The 23126-nt window shown below is 57.7% G+C and overlaps 4 protein-coding genes across 4 annotated transcripts; 1 reads left to right on the top strand and 3 right to left on the bottom strand.

The window, feature by feature from the left end:
- Nucleotides 1-172: 172 nt before the first annotated feature.
- Nucleotides 173-1940, bottom strand: B0H64DRAFT_10438 (uncharacterized protein). The gene has a single exon (XM_062797709.1). The coding sequence runs from the start codon at nucleotides 1633-1635 to the stop codon at nucleotides 304-306; it is 1332 nt and encodes a 443-aa protein (XP_062663759.1). The 5' UTR covers nucleotides 1636-1940; the 3' UTR covers nucleotides 173-303.
- A 2351-nt stretch (nucleotides 1941-4291) lies between these two features.
- Nucleotides 4292-11347, bottom strand: B0H64DRAFT_421514 (uncharacterized protein; the record flags this gene model as incomplete). Its single annotated transcript, XM_062805534.1, has 14 exons — nucleotides 11003-11347; nucleotides 10170-10946; nucleotides 8525-9931; nucleotides 8388-8392; nucleotides 8132-8314; nucleotides 7996-8100; nucleotides 7342-7823; nucleotides 7047-7250; nucleotides 6824-6927; nucleotides 6668-6790; nucleotides 6302-6628; nucleotides 6190-6271; nucleotides 4608-6159; nucleotides 4292-4574 (listed from the first exon to the last, which is right to left on the bottom strand). Exons 1-14 carry the CDS (start codon nucleotides 11231-11233, stop codon nucleotides 4292-4294), a joined length of 5865 nt encoding a protein of 1954 aa, XP_062663758.1. The 5' UTR covers nucleotides 11234-11347.
- Nucleotides 11348-11714: 367 nt separating this feature from the next.
- On the top strand, nucleotides 11715-12960 carry B0H64DRAFT_10346 (dynein light chain type 1-domain-containing protein). Its single transcript, XM_062797697.1, has 8 exons — nucleotides 11715-11874; nucleotides 12014-12104; nucleotides 12187-12209; nucleotides 12287-12320; nucleotides 12399-12433; nucleotides 12534-12560; nucleotides 12620-12689; nucleotides 12755-12960. Exons 2-8 carry the CDS (start codon nucleotides 12041-12043, stop codon nucleotides 12817-12819), a joined length of 318 nt encoding a protein of 105 aa, XP_062663757.1. The 5' UTR covers nucleotides 11715-11874; nucleotides 12014-12040; the 3' UTR covers nucleotides 12820-12960.
- Nucleotides 12961-13889: 929 nt separating this feature from the next.
- On the bottom strand, nucleotides 13890-16656 carry B0H64DRAFT_10330 (uncharacterized protein). Its single transcript, XM_062797694.1, has 3 exons — nucleotides 16337-16656; nucleotides 15773-16158; nucleotides 13890-15718 (listed from the first exon to the last, which is right to left on the bottom strand). Exons 1-3 carry the CDS (start codon nucleotides 16505-16507, stop codon nucleotides 13978-13980), a joined length of 2298 nt encoding a protein of 765 aa, XP_062663756.1. The 5' UTR covers nucleotides 16508-16656; the 3' UTR covers nucleotides 13890-13977.
- Nucleotides 16657-23126: the final 6470 nt, after the last annotated feature.

Below are 23126 nucleotides of genomic sequence, written 5' to 3'. Positions count from 1 at the left end.
CCAATGACGGGAGAAGAAATATGCCGCCATACCATGCCATGCCATGCCGCCGTGTGATGCACCACCAGCCCAAATCTAGACCCAGGTGAAGGAAAGAAAGGCGTCATCAAATCATCATCTACCTCATACACCACGTCACATCATGATCGTCGATACGATATCGGACATCTAAGGACATCTAAGGAAACAAGTTAGAAAATCCTCCATAAATAAATTCCCAAATGTATTCAAGCCCCCCCCCCCAAAAAAGACTTACGCGCAAAATTCCAAAAACAAAAGAAAAAGGCCCACCCGGCCGCCCGCTCAGAAACCGCGGCGCCTGGCGTGCACGCCCCTCCTCATCTTGGGCGCGGGCGTCTCCTTAGCACCGCCGGCAGCGGTGCCGTCACGGGTGACAGTCATGGTGGTCATGCCCTCGGGGACGGTCGAGGTCATGGTAACGACGACGTCGCCGCCCGCATCTCCGCCGGCATCTCCACCAGAAGCATTCTCGCCCTTACCACCACCACCACCACCGCTCCCGGGCGCCGGGGTCGCGGCGGGGATCTTGCCGCCGCCGGGGGCGTTCTGGGCCTCGAGGATCGACTGCGGCAGCGGGAACTGGGTGGGCTTCTCGCCGATGAGCACGCCGAGCGGGATGTTCTTGGGGTCGGCGGTGGCGCTGGGCACGTCGAATCCCGCCTGGGGCACTTTCACGAGGAAGGGCTCGGCCATCTGCGAGGCGATGCCGCGCGCCGTGGCGGGCTGGTCCGTGGCGAAGTTGGCGTTGGCGCCGCCTCCACCCCCGCCGCCGCTCTCGCAGGTCGGGCCTTTGACTTCGCCCAGGCTGTCGTCGCAGGGTTCGACGATCTTGTAGTCGACCACGCCGGTGTAGATTTCGGGCACGAGGACGGATTCGGCGCCGTATTCGGCTGGGGAGACCGCGATGCCCTGCTCTTTCATCTCGGGCCAGTCCCAGACCCAGATGACGGTGTAGACCTTGCCGACGGGGGCGTCGGCGGGGATTTGCAGGTCGGACTGGCAGAGGAGGGAGTCGGTTTTGCTGACGAACTCCATGCGGTAGCCGGTGATGCCCTCGAAGTCGCCGTCCGCGGGGATGACCTCGTGGCACTGGCCGTCGTCGTAGTTTCGCGTCGCCAGGAGCTTGCCCTTGCCGTTGCCGCCCTTGCCGTCCGAGGTCCACTTCAGGTGCACGTCCATGAGGCTCACGCTGGAGAGGTCGTTCTCGGTCGTTCCGTAGAGGTAGACGGTGCCGCGGTTGACGGGCTTGTTGGGGTTCGTCTTGTCGGGACGGCTGACGTGGCCGTTCTCGCGGTACTTGATGGCGACGAAGTCGCCCGGGGCGACCGACAGCATCGGGAACTGGTCGCTGTAGCTCGCGTCGTTCAGGGGCCCCTGGGTGTCCCTCACGATCTTGTGGCTTTGCTGGACCACCTTCTCGCCGCCGTTGGGCGGGATCAAGTAGTCTGCCGTGCCGGTCTCGATGTGGGCTCTATCGGCACCGGGCTTCCCGACTTCTTTGCCGTCGGGCGCGAGGCGGACGGTTTGCTCGGGCCATGAGTGGGCTATCGCTGTCCCAGTGAGAGCCGCCAGCAGCCACACGGCCACGGTGCGGTCCAAGAATGTCAGCTTCATGATAATTTGTTGAGCTGATTGGATGTCGGTGTAAAAGATCCCACAATATGTTGCTGGGGAAAGAAGTTGATTTCGAATATGACGGGAAATGTGTTGTTGTTGTTCTTGCTGTCAAAGCCTTGGTTTAAATTTTGCAGGGAATGGCGGGTTTTTGTTCAAAAGTCGAATTTGTTCACGAATCGAAGACAGGCTACCTAACGGCCAGCGTTGATATTGTTCGTGCCTGCACGAACAATACCGATCAGGACAGTTGTACGTTGAACAGCAGTCGGGAGTGGCGGCTGTTGGTTCTCGGGTATTGTGAAGAGATTCTGAATAGGAGGTCCGGCACAAAGAAGGTCGAACAATGCTTTGTCAAATGACAATAAGTCTTCGAAAAGGTAAGTCAAAGAAAGTGTTGACTCGTGGGGACCGGTCTCAGGTTGCTTCGCTAACAACACGCGGTGAGTTGCTGGCGGGTTGTTGCTGGTTGTCTCGTGTTATGAGATCGGGGGTGAGTTGTGGCTTGTGTGCAAGAAGGGAGAGCACACAGATAGTAACGGAGAGTGGTCGACTCGTGGAGAGAGGTGGAAATGAAGGCCAAGGAACCTGAAGAAGAAAAGTCGCCAAGATGGCGGCGGCAGCGGTAAATATCCAGTCAAAGAACGTCACACAAAGACCGGAGTTCGATGGGAGTCGGCCGCGTGGGCGTGGCACCGGGGGACCTGAAACCTCGTGGGCTGTTCGGACCAGGAGATCAGTTTTCCAAAAGCCCGGGTCGATGACATCGGAGAAGGGGAATTCGGCTCATCTCATGGGGGAGAACGGAGGTGATCTGGGAAAACACAGGATCGGGCTGGCGCTGGGTGAAGACCAAGGTCTGGAGAGGGTCTGGGGAGGGCCTGGAGGGGGTCTGGAGCAAGAGGGCACCCGGGTCTAGGGTCAGGGCTGGGATCTATGAGGCTAGAGAATAGAGACCCCAGAGACCGACCCGTCGACGGGTGCTGGGCATCTTGCTTGGAGACTCGCCCAGAACCGGGGTTTTAGGTTGCAACGGAAAGTAGCAGGCGCTCTCCAATACCGTCGCCTCCCGCAAGGGTAAGGTTCTCCCCCATGGTGGATACCATGATGTGGTGCTCACCCCCGGGAGCTTCATCGACGAAGCACCAGACGCGGTTGGAGCGTGTGAGCGTGTGGATGGGAAGAAGAGGTTTCATTTTAGAATTTGGTATCCAGGAAGTCACCCCACCGCGCCAATTCGCGCGCCCAGTGACTTTCCCCAGATCCGCGCCGCAGACCAGGGCTACGAGTGGAGCAGAATTACCCGCGTGGGCATGCCAGAAATGCCAAGCATCAAAGTCGATGCACCTCATCCACTCGTGCCGTTCCCTCGCCGCCAAACTCAGATAGGCGAACGTGCTTGGTTGTGCCTGGCAGTCCAGAAGCGGGCCCACATGGTTGCATTGCCAGGGCCCAAGCTGCGGGCGATTCGCTGCAAATGCACCCACATGCGACCCCAAGAGAAACAGGTTGGGCCCGTCTCATGGCCGGTCCCGGGCAGCCGCACCACATGCTCTGATCGGATCAGAGAAGCCGGACCGGAACGCGCTTGGGGGATTTGCCGCCCGCCGTCCTGGCTTTGTGAAGCGAGATTGTTTCGAAACCGGTCGCCGGCTTCGTGGGACACTAACTATGCCATGATCCTGTTTTCTTTCTTCTTTGCTTTTCCCTTTTCTTCTCTTTCCCTGGGTTTGGCCCGGCCGTGAGGATTTGGGAAACCCCCTTGGGACGGCTGACTGTGCAGTCGACCAGTCGTGGATTTGCACAGACAGAACACGCTAACAAAAAAATGAGACGAACGGTTTTAGCCCAGCCGTTGATGATTGGCACAGGGATCGCCGTTGCTTGTCTCATCTGAACCCCGTCATTAACCCCTGTCTGTTCCTGCCTGTCGTGCATTTGAGCAACCGCACCAGCCCTACACACAGACAAACACCCGCCCCTGCCTACTTATTTTATCAACGACTTCCCGTTTTCGCCATTATCCGGCGGGGATAAAGAAATGGAAAAGGTCCCCCCTCTCAACTCCAATCTCACTCGGCGCCTGCAGGAAGTTGCTCAAACATGTCGCCACATTTCAAGCAGGTCAGGTTTGGCCCTCCCTTCCTCCCTTCCTCAAATCTCGGCTACCCCCAGATCATGATTTCCTTTTCGGCGGATATCAGGTGGATGACCTTCTCCCTGCCGACCACCATACTCTGTCATGTGCACGGCACAAGATCTCCGGAGGCCTGGGGCGGCCACATCGTTTGCACACCAGATTGTTTCTCGCGGGGTTCGCTTGTTTCATCCTGGGCGGCTGCTGGGTCGGGCTCGGTTTTTGGGGATTCCCACTCGGATCTTGCCTTCATATACTTGTACTACGTGACAACGCAGCATGCATTGATTTCAGGTCAAGGCCAGGCCGGCCACAGTTCATGACTAGACGACTCGTGTGTCAGGAGTACTAGTGGTGGTGTATTACTCCCAATGACTCCTCGGAACCAAACCCCAGCCAACCCCACTCACAACCACCAAAAAAAGAAAACGTGGGGAAATACAACAACCGACCCATGACACCAACGCCTTCATATGTAACTACCTATCAAAACCCAAGATCGATCGTCTGCTCATCCAACTAACTCCTCGCCCTCAACCGCCGATACCCCCCATCGCCCTCCCCGTCCCCACCCTCATCCCCAAACCCCTCGCCCTCCCACCTCCGCTTCAAACCCACCCTCCCCATCCCCAGCGAACCCGTCACTTCACCACCCCCACCTCCACCACGCCCGGTACCAATTTGCTGTTTCGCCTGCCCCACTAAGCCCCCGTCCCCCTCCAAGTCGTGCGGCAGATCCAGGGAGCCCAGCGAGTGCCCCTCCAGCGAGTGCCCCTCCAGAGAGTCCCCCTCCAGAGAGTCCCTATCTAAAGAGTGCGGCGAGTGCGGCGAAGACGGCGACTGCGGTGTGTGCCCCGCCGAGCCCGTCGACCCCGCCAGCGCGTGCATCTCCTCCCAGTCCTGTGATATATCGGATCCGCTGCCTGTTGATGAGGCGTGGGTGTGGGTGTGCGCCCACTCCTGGCTCGCGGTCCGCGATGCTGTGGTGGTGTGCTCGTGCTCGTTGTGGACATCGTGGTGGTGGTGGCTGCGGGGATGGTTGTTGTTGCTGTGGTGGTGGCGGTGGCTGTTATGGCTGCTGGTTGTTCGGGTGGTTTCTGAGGGTATGGGTGTCCACGTGCCGTGGTCGTCCATGGGGTGGGTTGATGGTGCCCACGGTTGTCGGTCTACGCGATGGTGCGAGTGGGGTTGGTGTTGCTGTTCGCTGCCTCGCCGGGAGGGGATGGACGGCTGTTGCGGGCCCGACCAGTCGATGGCTCCGTTGTGGACGCTATGGAGTGTGTTGTTGCCGGAGTATCCTGATGACCAGGAGGCAGCGGCGTCCATGCTGCCCGCGACACTGTGACTGTCCCAGCCGTGGATGCCGTCTTGCGTCCCGCCGTATGCCGCGCCGACATGCGACAAGAACGGGTCGGTTACCGCCGAGAGGGCGCTGCCCAGGCTGTGTGAGCCCGGGTCCATGCCCGCCGTTGTCACCGCGCCGTGCGTGACCATGTAGCTCGGCAGCATATCCGAGCTTGCCGAAGCTGTGTCGAAGGGTTGGGCAAAGGAACTGGCCATCGAGGCGCTCGGAGGAGGTGTAGCTAAGCCGCTGTGGCTGCTAAAACTGTCGAGGAGACTGTAACTCCCCTGGCTTACCGCCGTGTGTGAGGGCATCGTGTGCGACATGAAGTGGGTACCGTAGGCCTGCGCCGTCGGGCCGGACAGCGAGGAAAGCCCGGCGTTGTTATCCCACGCGGAGTGGAAGTTCTCATTCACGCTTGCGCCTAGGTGCTGTTGGTAGGTCGGGCTAGGGGACATGGCGGCGGCGCGGGATGCTGGCCGCGAAGCACAAGCGAGGCTGTTCGAGGCGCTCCGATACTCGTCAGCAGAAGCCCTGCGGTTGCTGGCGACGGCTTGCCGCTGGTGATGCTCGCCGGCAGGATCGAGGATCGTCAGGAACCGCCAGTTGGTCCTCCCGCTTGGGGCGGTTACCAATTGCTCCTTCTTGTTCTTGTCGGCGATGACGCTATGGATGGTCTCAAACGTCCATAGGATCACGGCACGGCGCGTCCACCTTTGATCAGCCCCGTTACTAGTCCCCCCTTCGTGAGGTGAGGTGGGCGGGCAGGAGAAGACCTCCTGCATCATGGCGATTTTCGGGACCAAGTCCATTTGCGTGGGCTGCTTACCGCGTCGACGGGATCTCCGCCCGTCCTCGTCATCGTTCTCCGCCTTGGTAGCTGCCCCACGCTCCCGTTCATGTCTCTTGCTGCCGCTGAAGGGATGAGCTGGGTACTCAGCACAGTTGGTGAGTGTTTGTGCCCAGGCTGTAGCTGGGAAGGGGATCGGGAACGGAACCGAAACCCCATCTCGACGGCTGCGCTGCGAGAGACAATCACAATGCCCTCGAGAGCCATGGCGGGGGCCATTGCAACCCGGCTGATGCTGGTACTTGATTGTAAACTCCTTGTGTCGCTCGCAGATATCTTCCTGAGACGAGCCCCCGTGCGAGTCATCCTGCGAGTAGCTGAGCTCACGAGGCCTCACGAGCCGCGTCTCGACGCGCCACCTGTGGTTAAGCAGGCGTGGCTGCTCGATGTTAATCTCAACCCACGAGCTGAGGCTCGACTCGGCCGGGAAGCTTCGCTTCTCTTTTAGCTCGAGCGTGGCGTGTAAGTGCAAAATGTCGCATTTCGCATCCGTCGTTGCAGACGTAATGTTTTTCAACCGTTGCTGCAGGTCCGGGAACGCCGATTCCCATTTCTTGCTGAAACTATTGACGCTGCTCGACTCGACCTGGTGCATCTCCTTGGTGAACTCATGAAGGAGGGCCCCCTTGAACAACTGCTGCTCCTCCTTGGCCCATGTCTCCCGCTGTAGGTTGCGCGGGAGGTGCGGGTACTCGGACTCGACGAGCTTGCTGTCCGTTGCCGGCAGGTACCCAGACCCGTCTTCGCCGATGACCACATCCGGATGCGAAACAAAGATCCAGCATCGCTTCGGCCTAAATTGCACTTGTTCGTTCAGGGCGAGGATCTGTGCAAAATATTCGTAGTTAGGCCGCTCGACGCGGCCCTCGGATAAGGCAATCAAGACAGGGTTGTTCTTGAGCGACCCCTTCTCAACGTGGATATCTTCCTTGTCCCTCTGCCGTGGACCAAATAGAAAGTGAACTGCGAGGCAAGGGAGAGCGTGTTTGTTAGTTGTTGGTCACACTCCCGACCTGCAGGGCGCCCAACGCCACAAAAAAAAGGTCGCCAGGGGGGGCGGGGTCGCCGGTGGGCAGACTTACAGCAACGATGAGCCGAAAAGAAGTTTCTGAGCACCTGGATGTGGCTGGACACCTTCTTCCTTCCTCCTTCTGCCTTCACCTCCAACACGTGGGGGTCGAGTTCTTCCCCGGGACTCAGGCTGTGGCAGCAGGCAATCCACAGGTATTCGCCGATGAGCTGGTTTCGGCCGTTTGTTTGTTGCTTCATGGTGTATTTACTGCGCCCTATCTGAGGGATGAGCAGCAGCGCTAAGGAAGTGGTCGGTTAGCCATACACAGCCCTGGGCCTGCGCCGTTGTTTGCCCGCAGGACTTACCGTCTAGGAAGAACCCCTCCAACATCTCGGGCCATTTTTGGTCTGGTTTGTCTTCCTGCTTCTTCCGGTAGTTCTGGAAGTCCTTGGTCAACAAGGGCATGAGCGGGTTGGATCCCTGCGCCCGCCGCTTTCCATGCGAGTGAAGCTCGTGTCGTTGCTGGGATCTGGCGTACGACGGCGCGCCATAGTCTGGCCCGAGTGACTGTGTTCGCAAGACAGGCGGTATCACCGGCGGGATCGAGGATGGGATCGACGAGAGAGCTTCTAGATGCTGGGCGTACCAGGCCATGTGAGGATGCTGAATGTTGCCCGTCGACTCCTGGAGGGGCTGCCTGGAACTCGAGACCGCACGGCGGCCCTCGAATTCATGATCCGGTGATGGTGAATAGCATTGAGCCGAGAGCACTGGGAGTCCGACCTGGAGTTCCATTGTTGAGCACAGTGGACATCGCAGTCCTACAACGTATCCTGGGCGGCAAACACTTGCTCAGGAACGCCAGTGAAGTAAGAGCAGAGGAGGAATTCTCGAGAGGAATGGCTAGCCGTCAGGATGCGAGCCAGAGCGTAGATATAAAATATGCTGAAATACAAACGCCCCGGCCTTTGAAGGGAGCACAACATATGTTAAAACGGGAAACCCTCGACACACCCCACGAGGCCAGGATCGAGTGCACCCCATCCCGGTATAGGGATGCTGTTGCAACAACACCACCCAGGGCGACTGCCGCGTCTATGCCAAACAGGGTTGTTGGCCCAGCCCTCCTGAGCACCCAGAAACCCAACATGGTACCAACTGGAACGCAAGGGGATCCAAACCCGTGGAGGCGGCCCCCATGAAAACCTGCGCAGCTGCTCGGTTGGCGCGGAGCGTTTCGGGACCGCGGGCTGCTTTCGGGGAAAAGGCCACCCCAGGCACGCGAACAAGATTAGCCCTACGCAGGAACTGATCGGACGCAACGGGAAAGGTGTGAGGCTGACCAAACAATCTTCAAAGAACAGAGGTGGGGGTTCTGCAGAGGGACCGCCAGGGGGAGGGGGTGAGCAACGCCTCCTTGACAAGGGCGGTGTGGCCACCGAGACATCTCTTGGGGTTGCTGTCTCTCATCCGAGACCTATGGAGAGATCAATTCTTCATGCTGTCGTGCCATCATGCATCGTCTTCATCGTTATCCCCGATGTTAACCCTTTTCCTCCCTTCTCCTGTAAGCTCCTGCAACGTGACCTTGTTCACCTGCCCCCTGATCTTCTTCTCCATGGCCTTGATTTGCTCCTCCGGATCAACCTCGTCGGCCTCTGCGAAGTCGAGCACCAGCCGACGCCCTAAAAGATGGGTGTCCTTTAGCGCAGTGAGAGCGTTGAGCGCCTCCTTTGCTGTTGAAAACTCGGCGAAAGCGAATCCGCGTGATGTGTGGTTGAACTTCTTTGGGAGGCGGAGTGCAACCAGTTTGCCATACGCGCTAAATAGGGCGCGGACATCCTTTTTAGATGCCTCGAATGGGAGGTTCTTGACGACAACCTTTGTTCGCTGCGCCGCCGCCTTCTTGGCGAGGTCCTCGCGCCTACGCTCCTCGGCTGCATCATGGCCCCTGTGCGATGCTTTGACAAGGAGCTTGTGTGCATCCAGGACATACCCATCCATGACCTTGAGAGCCGCCTGAGCTTGCTCTTTCGTCTTGAAGGCACAAAAGCCGAAGCCCATACTGAGCACCTGACCCGGCTTCTTGGGGTCCGTCTTGGTCTTGACCTTTGCACTTACAAACCCGTCCAGGGGTTTGAAGGCGTTGGTTAAGCCCTCAGTGGTAGTTGAGAAGTTGAGATTACGGACGAATAGAGAAGCCGTCTCGAGTTGATCCTCGGCGTCATCACGTTCCAGCAATTCGGCAACGGACGGCTTTTGAACACCAGCAGGGCGATCCTGGGGCGGGGCGGCATGGTCTACGAACAGCCCTTTCGGGCCTTTCTCAAGAAACAGAACCGATTCCTTGAACCGAGAGTAGGCCTTTTTGGCAAACGCAGCCCGGCAGACTGCTGGCTGTGCGAACTGAACGATCGCGATGGTACCGCTTGGTGGCATCAGGACCCTCAGCACGGCGCCGTGCTCCTCAAAGAGGGTCCTCAATTCTTCAATCGAGGCGTTTCGGATGTTCTTCACGAGGATCGAGGTATCCCCTCGTTGCTGCGACTTGAACGCCTCGATATTCACACCATGGGTGGCGAAATAGGCCTTGGCCTCCTGGATTACTGTGGTCTCGGCAACTGCCTGTTTCACGGCAGCAGACGCGTCCGTGGGATCCAAGAGCTCGTGTTTGGAAACACCGAGACGCTCTGCCATGGCTGTGTTGACGGCGTCTTGGCTCATGAAAAGTGAATTCCAGTTGAAGCTGCTGGACGCGGCCTCGGCCTTTTTCTTGAGGAGCTGCTGCTTCTTGAGGGGCAATTTTGAGATTGCAAATTCGTCAAGCTTGTTCTCCCTTTTGGCAGAGGCAGGGAGAATGTGTATTATTCGGCCCTGAAAAACCGAGCCATCTGTTTGGAATGCATCGACCGCGGCAGCAGGTTGCTCATACCGGATCATGGCGAAGCCCTTGCTCTGGCCCCGTTTATCCAACGGTACATTCACCTGTCACGCTGTTAGCGAGAGTCCAGTGCCATCCGTCAGAAACACAAAAGTTAATCGGCCCTTTTCATCAGAATCTCGAAGCATCTACTAAAATACCGAGCCCAGGTCTCATCATATGCCAGTGGCATAAGCTGTCCCTATCAGGGATTCATCATGAAGGGGTGGGGCGTGGTGAGGGTAAAAAGAAACAATAAAAAAAAATGCTCACCTCCTCAAGATTTCCGAATTTCGCGAAGCGTTCCCTAACGTCGTCCTCGGTGACGTTATAGCTGAGATTTCGCAGGAACAGCCTCGACGTCCTTTCGACTAGCTTGGCAACGTCCTCGTTACTCCCGGCCGGGACGGGGGCATCCTCGTTAAGGCCATCAAAGTCGGCATCAACGGCATCCCGTGCCGGTTCTTGAGGCTCGGGTGCAGACTGAGCCGCAGGCACCGATGGGGTTACCCTTGTGGCGAACCCCGGATCATCTGGATCCACGAGGTCGAGCAGACGACTTGTCCTCGACCGAAGCCAGTCGTCGTCTGTCGCATCTACCGACACCTCTGGTGCTTCCCTTGCGGATCCATCTCCTGCTGCTGCGGATGTGGGGGTTTCATTATTCGCTGTAGGAGCAGGTGGGATGTCGACATGAGCAGAACTCCCCGTAGGTGCCGCTTTTAAACCGCGTGTGGGGATGTCCTCATACTCGTCATCACTCTCGCCTGCTTCCATAACAGCAGGGGGCAACGCGGATGCCAACTCTGGCTGGGCATTGCCGCTTGACGCTTCTTGGTCTCGAGGCCTCTTGGTCGGATGGCCCATGACCTCGAGGTACTCTTGCAGTTTGTGGTCCCCTTCGTCAAGCGCCGCCCGCTTCCTCTTTTTGGAACTCTCGTCCTCGGCCTGCTCTACATTGGGGACGCTAGGGCCGAGAGCAGAAGCTCTAGGCACCCCATGGCGTTGGGAATCCTTTGCGGTTGGCAGTCTTGGATTTGAGTCTGCAATCTTGCGTCTATGATTAGCAACAGCTCCGGCAGGTTGGGACGCGGGGTCGCGCTTACCGGCTTGGCCAGGTCGACGCCAATCCTGGACATGCGAATAAAGGACCGGTTGAAGTACTTGACGGCCTTTGCAGCATCCTCATGCGACTTGTAACCAACAAAGCCGATGCGGCGGTTGGGGATGAGCTTGACATCGGTGACTTCGCGGCCCTGGGCTGAAAAGTGTTTGCGGAACTCAGCCTCGGAGATGGCGGGCGGCAAGTTCTTGACGAACACTCTTGACGACTCCATGGTGATTATTTTTGCTGCTTCCTGTCTGCCGCCAGCAGGGTGTGAAGCCAAGGCTACCGCGTGGTCATTCCGTTGTTGATGTGGTTTTTTCGATGAAGTGCATGCATGTAAGAAAGAAAGAAGCTCGGCTCGTTTTTTTGCACTTTTTCCCAAGAAATTTCAATGCAGAACGTCCCGCATCCACTCTGTTATCTTATCGCATGGGCTGCTGCCACGCTGCGACCGACCGGACCTGTTCCACACCGCTTTGGTCCACAGCAACGGGCCTCTTAAGTCTTAGTACTTGTTACTAGCTTTAAAATTGCACAGTTTACAAGTACCAGTACTTCTACATTGGGGTGCCCAATCCCGCCTTCGGTTTCCCCCGCGACTCAGCGCGCTTCGCAGGAAAGCAACTCTGCGCTGCAGCGCCAATGGTTTAGCTTGGCCGAGCCGCGCTGACCTCCTTCTCAACCCGGAACGGAGATCAACCCAAACAACCAAAAATCCGAGAAACCGTCTTTGCTCGATCATCCAACGTTCGTAACTGCTTGTCACTCTGTCGCTCTCGTACATCACAGCCCAACGACACAACTATCCGCACCCGCATCTGCAGGGCCGGTTTCAAAGCATTATTAGCTTAACTTAGACATTGTTTGCCTGTATGTTGTTGGACCCCCAAATCTGGAACCCGCGACATAGGAAGGAGACGGGGAGTGCATCGCCCGCACAAACATTGTCAACCCCCTCTCCTAGGGACCGGGCCGGTAAACTGTTGGACGTTCTGTGCTAACTGCTAAGCGGTCACCCACTTCGACACAATACGCAATGCCGGGCGACGAGGTCAAGCCTGCTGGGAGCACTTCCCCTGTTGCCCGGGACAAGCTCGAGGGTAGGCTTGCTTGCTTATGGCACCTAGATACTCACGCCTACGGCCGTGTTTGCTAACTCTTGCATGATGTATTCTGGAACAGCTCAGATCAAGAGCGCTGATATGGTACGTCTCTCGCATCGAAACGCCAGCTCTTCCGGTTTTCGGCGCATCAACACACTAACACGCCGACTCTACCCAAGACCGATGACATGCAACAAGAAGTCATCGAAGTGGGTATGTAGCAACTGCAACACGGAACCGACCTTGGGGTTGCGCCAAACCCGTATCAAACTAACTCGCGATGCGACCTAGCCCAGGAAGCGATGGTAAAGTTCACCATTGAAAAGGTCCGTCCCACTCAACAACCCACCCGGCATGCCCAGTCTGCCTGGGGTGCGCTAGGCTTGCCAATGTCAAGAATTCAACATACTGACATTGAGTGTATAGGACATTGCCCAACATATCAAGAAGACCGTATGCATGCCGCTCGAATAACCGAACCCCGACTTTCGGCTGACCCAGGTTTCCCATAGCTCGACGACAGGAAGGGTCCTACATGGCACTGCATTGTTGGCCGTAACTTCGGCAGCTTTGTAACCCACGGTATGGAGTGGCACTTCCCTGCTCCCGACCGTTCGCTGACAACATGGGTCCCACCCCCAAAACAGAGACGAAGCACTTCATCTACTTCTACCTCGGCCACTGCGCGATCCTGCTATTCAAGACCCAGTAGGGAAGCGGCCTCCGCCGTTTTCTCTCGCGGCTGTGAAAATCTCCCCTCGAGGAAGGGTCACCACAGTCTGACGACCTGATTTTACCCAGCGAGCCAACAACCCCGAGAAAAAGAAAACGGACGGAGGAGGAAGAGGATTGTCCCGCGGCGGGTAACCGGACGCCGAGCGGAGACACCAAACGACAACGAGCGCCGGGTCTGGCGGTCACGGAGGAGGAGGAGGAGGACTGCTTAATGACAGACGTCGCGGCATGATGGCGGAAGAGTCCCCCTTCTTGGTTTTACTGTTGTACGTTAAGTTGGGGCCGGGGACGGGCAACGCCGTGCCTTCCGGCCCCTCGGTCTGCGAATGATATACACCCCCGGCCTAGTTGCCACACCCGGGACTTCCACTTCCATCTCCGAATCTTTGCCCGTGGAGGGTGGTGTTTCAAAGGGGCACAACCGCGCCCGATGTGACAGTACATGCGTAGGGCTTCGTATCGAGGCGGCTGAGCTGACTCCCGCTGGCTTGGGTGCCACCGAACGTTAAGTGGCGTAATAATGGTAGCAACGCCGTGCCACGATACAAACCACGCGAGCAATACAACGCGGGCAGTTTATGTCGAAAGACCCATTACGCACACAGAGGCACGCGCGCACACGCAAATCAAAAGGGCACGGCACAAGAGCATTGGACGATGTTCATATTTCCTCGTCATCAAAACGCCAAAGTATCCTCCCTCGTCATGGTGGGCAAGGCGGTTTTTCCTACCCGCCGCCCTGGTATCATGGGATCCAGATGTGACCCAGCCCGCTCGAAGCAAAGCAACCAAAAAACCAATGAATCAATAACCCAGATGGCTCGCTATAACGCCAATTGTGTGGGGCCCTTTTCCTCAATGAAATGCCCAACGCCCTGCCCCGGGGCCCTCGCTATAAAGCCAAATGTGATGCGCCCAATTCGATCGTGGGCTCTGAGAACCCTATCTCAGCTGCGCTGACTCCCTTCCCTTGTTCTCCTCCCCTCCTTCCCTCTCTTTTTCAGGTCTGCGAGACCATGTAGCCGTTTTCCCTAAAAGAAAACTCATGACCGGAACCGTGATGAGCATGCCGAAAAAAAGAAACCCAACCGAAACCGCCACTGTCTTCTTTAGAAACCGGCCCCCTCCCCCCAAGTCAGACCTCGACGGCAGCGTAGATCTCCGACTTCATCCTGCTCAGCCGCTTGTGCATATCCAGCAGGTCGGTGAGCTTGTCCGGGTCGGGGTTGTCGTGGTTGGCGATGTCCTGGTGGAGCTGCTCGTAGCGCGAGTAGAACTGCCTGAACTTGGCCGCCAGCTCGACCGTCTCCTGCGAGGGCCGCTGCCGCTTCGCCCTGCTCGCCTGCAGCGAGTCCGTGGGGGGCCGCTTCTTGGCCGCGCCGACGCTGATGCCGGAACTGCTGTCCGTGTTGCTGCTGGAGCTCCGCACGGCCGTCTCCCGCCGCCGTTCTCGCTCCCGTTCTCGTTCTCGTTCCCGTTCGCGCTCCCGCTCCCGCGCACGGCCAAGGGCGGCGCGGTCTTGCTCGACGTCCGTGGCGTTCGTCGGCGGCGAGGAGGCGAGGGGTGAGGACTTGACGGGCGAGTTGTTCTTGGCTTTGGGCGGCTGTGCCCCGGCGCCGGCCCCGCGGCTGCTCTGGCTTGAGTCGGAAGCAGTGCGTGCCTTCGTCGAAGCGGCCGGAGCGGGCAGTGGCTTGGTCGGGGGTTTCACCCGCTTCATGAGAGGTGTGCCGGAACTTGAGCTGTCGTCATCGTCGGCGTCCCGCGAGCGCTTCGTCGCGGTGGGCCTGATCGGCTTGGCGATGACCTGGGCTCGGATCGTATCCTTCTCCCTCTCATTGCTCTGCTCCCGCGGTGAGACCTTCGTGGGCGCTGCGGGTTTTGGCCTCGAGGCGACCGCCTCCTTGCTCTTCGCCGCCGCCTTTGGCTTCTGGACCGCCCGTGGTGCCGGTTTCGGGACTGGAGCCCCCCCGGCTTTGGGCTTCCCCTTGGACGACGAGAGCGGCACCTCGTCGTCGCTCGAGCTCGAATCCGACACAAACTCCTTGGATAGGACCCGCCCACCCTTGGTGGGCGCCGCTTTCGGAGCCGGCTTTGGGGCCGAGGTTTTTGGCGCGGCCTTTGTTGTCGGCGCTGGCAGGGGCTTTTTCTTAGTCGTCGACAGCAACCGCTTCGCTTGTGCTTCTGATGCAGACAGCTTCTTCTTCCCCGTCGACGTTTGGGAGTTGGACCTCGACATGGGTTCACCCCCTTTACCCTTCTTGGTGGTCGAAGCTGCGGAGTCGTCTCGGTCCGAGTCGCCCCCGCTGGCGCTCGCCGCATCGGTTCGCTGTTTCGACGCAACCGGGCCCTTGGCAAGCGTCACTTGCAGGTTGCTCAGGCATTTCCCCTTTCCACGCTCCGCCTTGGGAAGAAGTTTCTGCCAAAGGGGGTCTGATGCGCTGAGTCGATTGCGGTCGAACCACTTGATGGCATTGGTGATGGCGGTTTCGCGGCGATCGTCGTCCGAATAGTCGTATTCGAAAACATCCAAGTCCTTCCAGCAATTCTTCCTCAAAACCCACTTCTGGATGTCCTTGTCAAAGGACGCCACCTTATCGAGCACCGTGTTGAACTCTTCCTCCGTTCCCTCGTCCCATCTCTCCAGGAGTTCCTGGCGGGACAAATCCTGGACCGCCAGCTCGTGCATGAGAGGAAATCGCTGCTGTTTCGCTTTGTCCTGTGTCGAGCTGCCGCCGGACGGCAAAAGCGAGGGAGAGCCGATGCCGCTCAAAGCTGGGCTAGGGGGTAATGACCGAGGTGAAGGACCAGCGTGCGTCTCGAGCAATCGACCGAACTTTCCCCCTTTGGAATTGGGTAGACCGCCGACAATAACAGCACTAAGATCAATGTCAGTCTCAGTTTCCCGCTGCGAACCATTCTGATATCCATACGAGTTCCCGCGCTTGTCTGCCGCCAGGTTGTCAAACGAGCGCTTGAGCTTCGCCGCAGCGTCTTCCGATCCTTTTTGCGTGCTAGGGTCCTTGGCCGACGAAGAAGCAGGCCGGGCTGCGGTATTGGGCGTGGCATTCGAAGATTTCGCAGAGGGGCGGCTAGGTGCCTTCTTTGCCGTTTCTCCCTTTCCTGCCGGCTTCGCCGCTCTCGAGGCCTTGGCCTTGGCCGCAAGCCTGTGCTGTTTGGGGGTCTTTAGGATCGACATGGTCGGTTCGGGGAACCTGCTTGCGCTCGAGGGGTCTTCGGAGTTGGCTCGGAAAATATCGTAGCCGGACGGGTCTGATGTCTTGGGTATCCGAAGCTCGTGATCATCGAATAGGAATTTCTGGAGTTTGAGCAGTTAGAAGATGTTCGGAACAAGGGCAGTACAGCGAAGTAAATAAGTCGAACAGGAGGTTTGGCATGGGATTTAATCATGCGATATCGACAACTGCGGTATTGTGCAGCACCGCGAAACAGGGGACAATAGCAGACAACAGCGGAACCAGGAGCTCAAGACTTACCGGATTGCTTCCCAGCGCCAATTGGATATCCCCGCCATTTTGAACGCAGGAAATCATATCCTCAATAACACTCCCACTCAGATTTATGGCAAATGCTTGGGTGGGAAGCCCGGCCACGGCTTTGGCCGAGCCATCAAGCAAAACACCACTCTCGGAAATATTGAGCACCATCTTGACGAAGTGTGTATGGGCTGGCAAGAGTTTCCCTCAGTCCTCCCTCTCGTCCCTCAGGATCCCCACGCTTTTTTCTGTCCGGGTTGCCACTGTGTCTCTCTCAGCTTTCCGGTTCGTTGATTCGAAAGATAGCGGTCGGTGGTGGGAAACGAGTCTAGGTCGGGCGTAGTCGTTTGAGAACGCTCGGTCGGTACGCAATGTATGTTTGAATGGGTCGATAAATGGTGATTCGGGAATCTAAACAACCCGTGCACGATGCGGCTCGAGTAGAGGACACAAAGGAGGAAGGGCCGCTCCTAAAAAAGAAGATGCTGCCGTTGTTCTTTATAGTTGTTCAGACACCCTGAACAATTGGTCATGCGGCAACTGTCTCTCGGGAGAACAGCAGTGCCAGCAAGCATAGGCGTGTTATGCCTTTGAACAGGTGCTTGCCACTGGCCCGGTCCGTGGCTGTCCTCGTGTAGCAAATGACCAAGGTATGAGGCATGTGTGGTTGTTTTGGGTGGAGGACCGAGTAGAGATCGAGCAACACGCACGCACGTATGCACCTGGTGACGAGACTGACGTGGTGCTCTCTGCTCTTCCAGGGCTGTACGGAGAGAGACGGGAGACGGGAGACGGGAGATCGAAGGGCGGAAGGTGTAGGGTGGAGGATGGAGGATGGAGGTGCACGAGGAGGCCCGTGAACAACAACAGCAGTGAGTTGTGGGCAGAAATGGGGAACGAGAGACTGGCCCAAAGGAGCACAAAGTCGTGTCTTTGAGATCAAAAAAGACACACAAAAAGAGACTCTGGGAGAAAGGAGGCAAGCTCCTTGGAAGAGGAGGTGCAAAGAGGGCGTGCACTGCACCAAGAGAGGCACCGAGGGTGACAAGCAAGAGATGGGACAGGGCGGAGCGGGTGGGTTGCACGATTCCCACGGTCCCCACACGTCCTCTGGCACGGCTTGTCCCACCGATGCTTGTACCGCACTGTCGCCTGCAGGCCCGGCCGCCCCACTGGGCTTTGTCAAGAGCCCGGTCCGATGAATGGAAGCAGGGAACAACAGCCTGTGATTGGTCCGAATAGAAGGGTGGCAGGTGCGTGGATCCCGTGGCAGTACCGCCAGGTACGCAGCTGGCACGGCCTGGAAGCTGCTGCTTCTTCTCGCCCCGACAGGGGGCAGGGATTGCGGGTGAGCAGCATTGTGCATGTATCCGATGCGGACCATGATCTCCAGGCTTTGCCAGCAAGCCATCGACACCTAATCTAAACTTGGCTGCCACTGTTAGAGAGGGAGCTCAATGTCAAAAGGAAAATCAAGAATTATACAGGCTCAATAAGCCCAAGCCAACAGCGAGGCGCGACCTGCCCGGACACCACTCGGCCCCTACACTCCAGTGGAGATGATGACCTTCGCCTAGGGAGCAAGAGTGGAGCTCAACCTCGAGGTTCGCTTCGTTGGGTTTCGGGCCCACGACCGGACAGACCGCCTAACATTCTCTTCGCACCTGGCAACGGACACTGCATTTCTCAGCTTATTTCCTTTTTTTCCCTTTTCTTTATTTTCCTTTCTTTTCCCTTGGAGCGGAGGCCTTCATTGTAAACAGAGATAACATTTGGTGCTTTCAACGGTTGTATCCTAATAAGGTCCATTCCTCTTCTCGAATCTGCCCGGTTGCGTTGGAGACTCGGCCAACGTTGGGGGGTGGACCCTGATCTGAGAGCATGGCACTCCACCCTCTGCAATGGCGCATGGAGGGGAAGTGGCCCGGCCCAGTCCGTGTCGGCTCCCGTGTCCCACCCAATCCGCGTCCTGAAATCTCCCAGGGCAACGATGAGTTGGGGGCAGTCGACAACAGCAGTAATACACAGTACACTACTCCGGATGCTGGCTGTCAACCTCAAAAGGCTGCTCAAGCGAGGGCTCAACCCAAGAAGGCTTTAGGGAACTTTTGCGCCAAGTCGGTCTGACGCACTGCGACAGAGGTGGGCAGACACTCTCGCCGCTCTGTATTCTGCATGTAACCTTGAAGAAGGTAGTTATGGACTCCACTGAGGATGCGCGATGCGTGATGCGCGATACGTTGATGCGTTTCAACGGGATGGAATGTCGGGCTGGGTGGATGAGCCTTACGTTTCCAAGAAGGCCTTTCAGCCCGGACAGTTACCATTGTGCATGGAATTGCATCTTCAGCCAACACATCTAGCTCGACTCTCCTCGGCTCTTGCGAAAGGCTCCCGTCGTCCCAGAGCCTCGGGTCTGACGCCAAGACAACCCTGACAGGATCGCTGCCTCGGTGAGGGATGGTGCTGGTCAAAGTTCATATCTCGCGCACGCTCCTGTTCGATTTTGGGTTTGAGGCTTGATCAAATTCTCATCCAAGTCCGGGCTCCTCCGACTGCGGCGTGCGCCTGGCGCGTTTCTCCAACCCCCCCAGTCGTCTCCTCTCGACAAACCCCGGGTTTCCCGAACGAGTCAACAAAACTTACGAGGACTGCATGGTAAGCCACGCGGACCCGAGGAGCCGACCTCGACTCTGGCTCAACCAAAACTCAACCTTTCCAAATACCCAGATAGGTAGGTAGGTAGGTAGGTAAGTACAGAATACATACCTAGGTAAGGTAGCCATGGCAAGGCAATGGGAAGGTGTTTATTTTACCCATTTTGAAACTTGCCAGTCTCCTGGTTTCAAAACTTACCTCTTGACTACCATGTACAAAACGCCGGGTTTTCGACCCCCCCAATCTACTACCTGGTAATCATCGGGTCAGGCACGCCGGAGCCTAACACGGCTGGCCCTGACCGAATTCATGGCCACGCTGTTCAGCGGCACAGCACGCAAAAAGCGAGAGAGTCGCAACGTCGTACCGAATGACAGCGCATGGCCATGCCTTCGTGAGAGGGCAGTGTCGCTGCAGTAGCACAGCATACTGCGGAGCGGACGCGCAGTGTGCAGAGCTTAACGAACTGGCGGTGGCAAGCGAACCGAAGTATTGGCCGGCTTACTCATGAAGCTTTCTTCCTTGCCTCGATGAGCACTGCGTGAATCGCTGCGTGGATCGGTCGATTCGGGGCCGCATCGCGACTCAGCACCCATGGGCGACCTAGCATTTGGGGAGGCGGCCAGACATGCCCGGGTCAAACGACGAATAAGTACCAATCCAGTAACTAAACCGAATCGAATAACTACCAATTGCAAGCGTGAGAACCTCATTGAAACCACCACCCCCGCCAGTGTGTAAGAGTACACAGTAAGACAGTTTTCCGTAGGGACACTGGTGTACCGGTTCCCCAGGGTGGGATGACAAGACCCATTTTCCTCGTCTGGTCCGAGTCTTTGCTGACTGTGTGGCAGCCCGCACCGTTTTGGCGACAGATGCTCCAGATTCAGAAGCGAGTCCTGCGGGTGGTGTGGGAGGGGCATTACCAAGCCCCGAGACCTCGAGAATGCAACCGATCTAAAGAGGAAGCCCACGGAGGGCGGGCAGGCGTCGTTGCGATTCGTCCTCGCCCGCCCCTCCCATACCTCGAGAGAGAATTATTCCGTCCCCGTTAGAGACACCGATGCGATTCCCGTCCCCGTGAATTCGCTAGGCCTCAGCTGCCATTGGCACATCTGCTGCTTCTCAAACCCCGGGTTCCATTCTCTGCATGTCTTACCTCTGTGCACAGATCCTGTTACCGACACATGGACCCGGGCCAGCCCGGCTCGACTTCCGTCGCGAGCTGAAGGATCGGGAAGCGGCATGCCGCCAAGATTGCCCTGCCGGTCGCCCCCAATCCGAGAGCATCCGGCGGCCCCCGCAATCGATTCCCCGTCCCCGACCGGTAACTCACCGAACCCCGAGCTTCGAAACGACTCTTGTCTTTGCAACCCAGTGATCTTGTTGGTGGGAAGGACGTAAGGGCCATTTCGGCAGCCCCCTCCCCTCCGGCATGCGCTATCCGTCCACAGAGGTAGGTTGGAGGAGTACTCCGGAACGGCGAGGTGTATTGCCCGCGAACCGGGTATTCCCCCGCTTATTTGCGCAGGTAAGGTAGGTGGGTGGTGTGCTGCTGCTGCTGCTGCGCTGCTGCTTGCTGCACGGTTACGCTTGCATCCAGGAACCCCGCGCATGCGACGCAAGGTTAGTGGAGGGGTGGGACGCAAACCACATCGCCGCCCTGGATCTGAGGGAACGGAAACACAGATTGCTGTTCGCGGGTGGGCTCGGAAGATTTCCGTCGATGAGACCCAGCAATTGATCGGCAAACGGGCGCAAGGAGCACATCAATGGGGAAAACTGGAAGACTGGATGGAAAACGAGACGACGTATTCGTCAGGTTCAAGCCTCTCAGCCACGCCACCCGTCAGCATGAGCCACACACCATCTCTTCCTTTTCAACGTCACCCGGCAGAAGAGGATCCACCAAAACCGGCGTTGGCTTCCCCGATCTGCTCGTTTCGACGACATCCCTCAGCATCTCTCGCCGGTATCCCGATCGTAACATGCGCGTTTGGGTGCCGGACAGAGTAAAACCCGTAAGCTACGTTACCAGGCCGGCAATAAGCGCAGACTGGATAATATCCATATTTGTCTGAACCGGAAGAAGCTATCCGTCAAAGGCTTGTCGGACCACTGGGCCGTCTTGTCCTGCAAGGAAGTCTGGGGTTAATTAAGAAAGAAGTTCCAGAAAACCGCAAAATTCTTCAGCTTTCAAAAAGAAAGAGTTGCGTTCCTCAACTCCCACATCAAACGAAGAAAGAAAATGGACTCCTTATTTTCGCCCGACCCCAGCCAGGATAATTACAAGTAATTAGCGACAGAGCAATGCCGCTTAACTGGGTAGGCAGTGAGTTAGTTATTCCCTGGCAGCAGTCGGGAGGCCGTGTGAGATCGCTCGCAGCCCGCATGTGCTGCGTTCCCGTGCTCTCCATTGTCCAGCTTCTGCTTCGAGATGAAAAAGGGTCTTGTTCCCGTCTTCCGACCGCAGACGAATCGAGACTTGCCGCTGCTGCTATGGTCGCATTGATCACCATGAGCAACTCGCCCCTGGTCACCTCGTTCCATTTCGCGGATGATGCCGCCGGTATCAAGATCCACTCCCGCCTGGCCAGCCAATTTCGTAACACCACAGTGATGCACAGGATGTCAATGGTAACGAATAATCACTGCCGCCCGTTTCCAATTCGTGTGCCTCTTTTCCGCTGCGTATTCATTCGACACTAAAACCAAATAAACAACGCACAGTCGAGCCGAGCGAGGGTTCCTCGAGATACTCGGTCACTCACTCGTTAGCGGGTGTCCCCCGCCATCGGCAACTGCAGCCACCTTCACGCCCTCGTCCCGTTGTAGCCTAGCGCAGCCCCAAAAGAGGAAAGAACGGAATTCCCGGACGCACGGTCCAGGCCGTCCCTCCCGAGCCCAAACCTGGAACCCCACCGGCCGCCTGTCCGCCTGCAAATCACTGGGTGACTGGCAACCGGGCAGCAGCCCACACACCACTCGCACACCTGAGCCAGAGATTGAGATTTTGAAACTGCCAGGAACCAGACCAGTCACCCAGTCACCAATCTCTCCGAGGGGGAGGGGGGTTCCCGGAAGCGACCCTGGACCCGATCCGAAAAGAATGCGAGATCTGCTTGGTAATAAATGATCCGATTGCTGGGAGAGAGGTCGGCCGACCACCGGCACCGCACCCCCTCCATAACTCGTACTGTGCTCTGTGGTAAGCACGGATGGAAGCTACCAGGGCAAAATGCCAATCCGGGCACTTTCTGTGTCGAGGCGTCGTCGGTGGTGGTGGTGGTTGGCCTTGTTTTCCCGCCGCCCTGTCACGCTTCGTTGATGGCCGGCCGTGGGGCCAGCTGGGCAGGGGGGTGGGGGAAGAAGCCTTGGCCCCCGCCAGCCGCCGTGATCTGCATTCCCCCTGCGGGCTTGGGGGTGGGAGGGAGATCAGGAATCCATCCATCACCCACGATGGACGATACGGAAACTGCAAGGCTCAGCAACGGCAGCAGCGGCAGCAGCAGCAGTAGTGCCAACACATTGGCAGACAAATAGCCAGCTTTAGTTAGACGCCTTGCTCCCCATCACGCTATTGTTGTTGTTGTTGTTGTTGTTGTCGCTTCCATGCCCGCGTGCTCTCGGCGTCCCCATCCTGGCCGTCTCACTCCTTCTGACGCTGTTGGGCTGCTGCTGCGCAAAGCGGAACTCACTAAAACTCGTTCGACAAGCCACACAGCATGTGACGTGCCACAGAACCCCGACCCCCAAAACCGGCCAAGTCGACCTTCCCTTCCCTCCCCCCGCGATGAGTGGTGGTTTGGAGTGAAACACCAGGCCGGGTCAGCCAGCCGCCTTGGTCGATGACTTGCGGATGCCTTGCCGAAACCCGGGTGCTCCCTTTGGAGTTTGGGGGTGGGCGTGATGAGGCTTGAGGGTATCGGGAATTGGTTGGGTAGGACGAACTCATTAGTTGGCTAGTTAGCTGTCTCTTCCCCAGACGGCCCCGCGAAAAGGGCCGCGGAGTTAGACTTGTCTACCTAGGGACTACGAGGCTGCCGCTGCTGGTGCTGGTGGTGCTGGTGCCGCGGCTACTCCGCAACCTATCTCGTGCTGGGGCCGGAAACAGAGGCGTCGGTCGCAAGCG

The sequence above is a fragment of the Chaetomium fimeti genome (genome assembly GCF_033439085.1).
Source record: "Chaetomium fimeti strain CBS 168.71 chromosome Unknown B0H64scaffold_1, whole genome shotgun sequence".
Classification (NCBI taxonomy): Eukaryota; Fungi; Ascomycota; class Sordariomycetes; order Sordariales; family Chaetomiaceae; genus Chaetomium; species Chaetomium fimeti.
Note: the sequence above shows the minus strand (reverse complement) of the source record. Positions and strands in the feature narration are given on the sequence as shown.

Coding starts and splice junctions, on each gene's coding strand:
- B0H64DRAFT_10438 (XM_062797709.1), bottom strand. CDS start 1,635: ATGAAGCTGACATTCTTGGACCGCACCGTGGCCGTGTGGCTGCTGGCG.
- B0H64DRAFT_10346 (XM_062797697.1), top strand. CDS start 12,041: ATGCCGGGCGACGAGGTCAAGCCTGCTGGGAGCACTTCCCCTGTTGCC. Junction 12,210..12,286: donor AGATCAAGAGCGCTGATATG/GTACGTCTCTCG, acceptor ACTCTACCCAAG/ACCGATGACATGCAACAAGA. Junction 12,561..12,619: donor CCCAACATATCAAGAAGACC/GTATGCATGCCG, acceptor GGTTTCCCATAG/CTCGACGACAGGAAGGGTCC.
- B0H64DRAFT_10330 (XM_062797694.1), bottom strand. CDS start 16,507: ATGGTGCTCAATATTTCCGAGAGTGGTGTTTTGCTTGATGGCTCGGCC. Junction 16,159..16,336: donor TGGCGCTGGGAAGCAATCCG/GTAAGTCTTGAG, acceptor CTCAAACTCCAG/AAATTCCTATTCGATGATCA. Junction 15,719..15,772: donor GCAGACAAGCGCGGGAACTC/GTATGGATATCA, acceptor CATTGATCTTAG/TGCTGTTATTGTCGGCGGTC.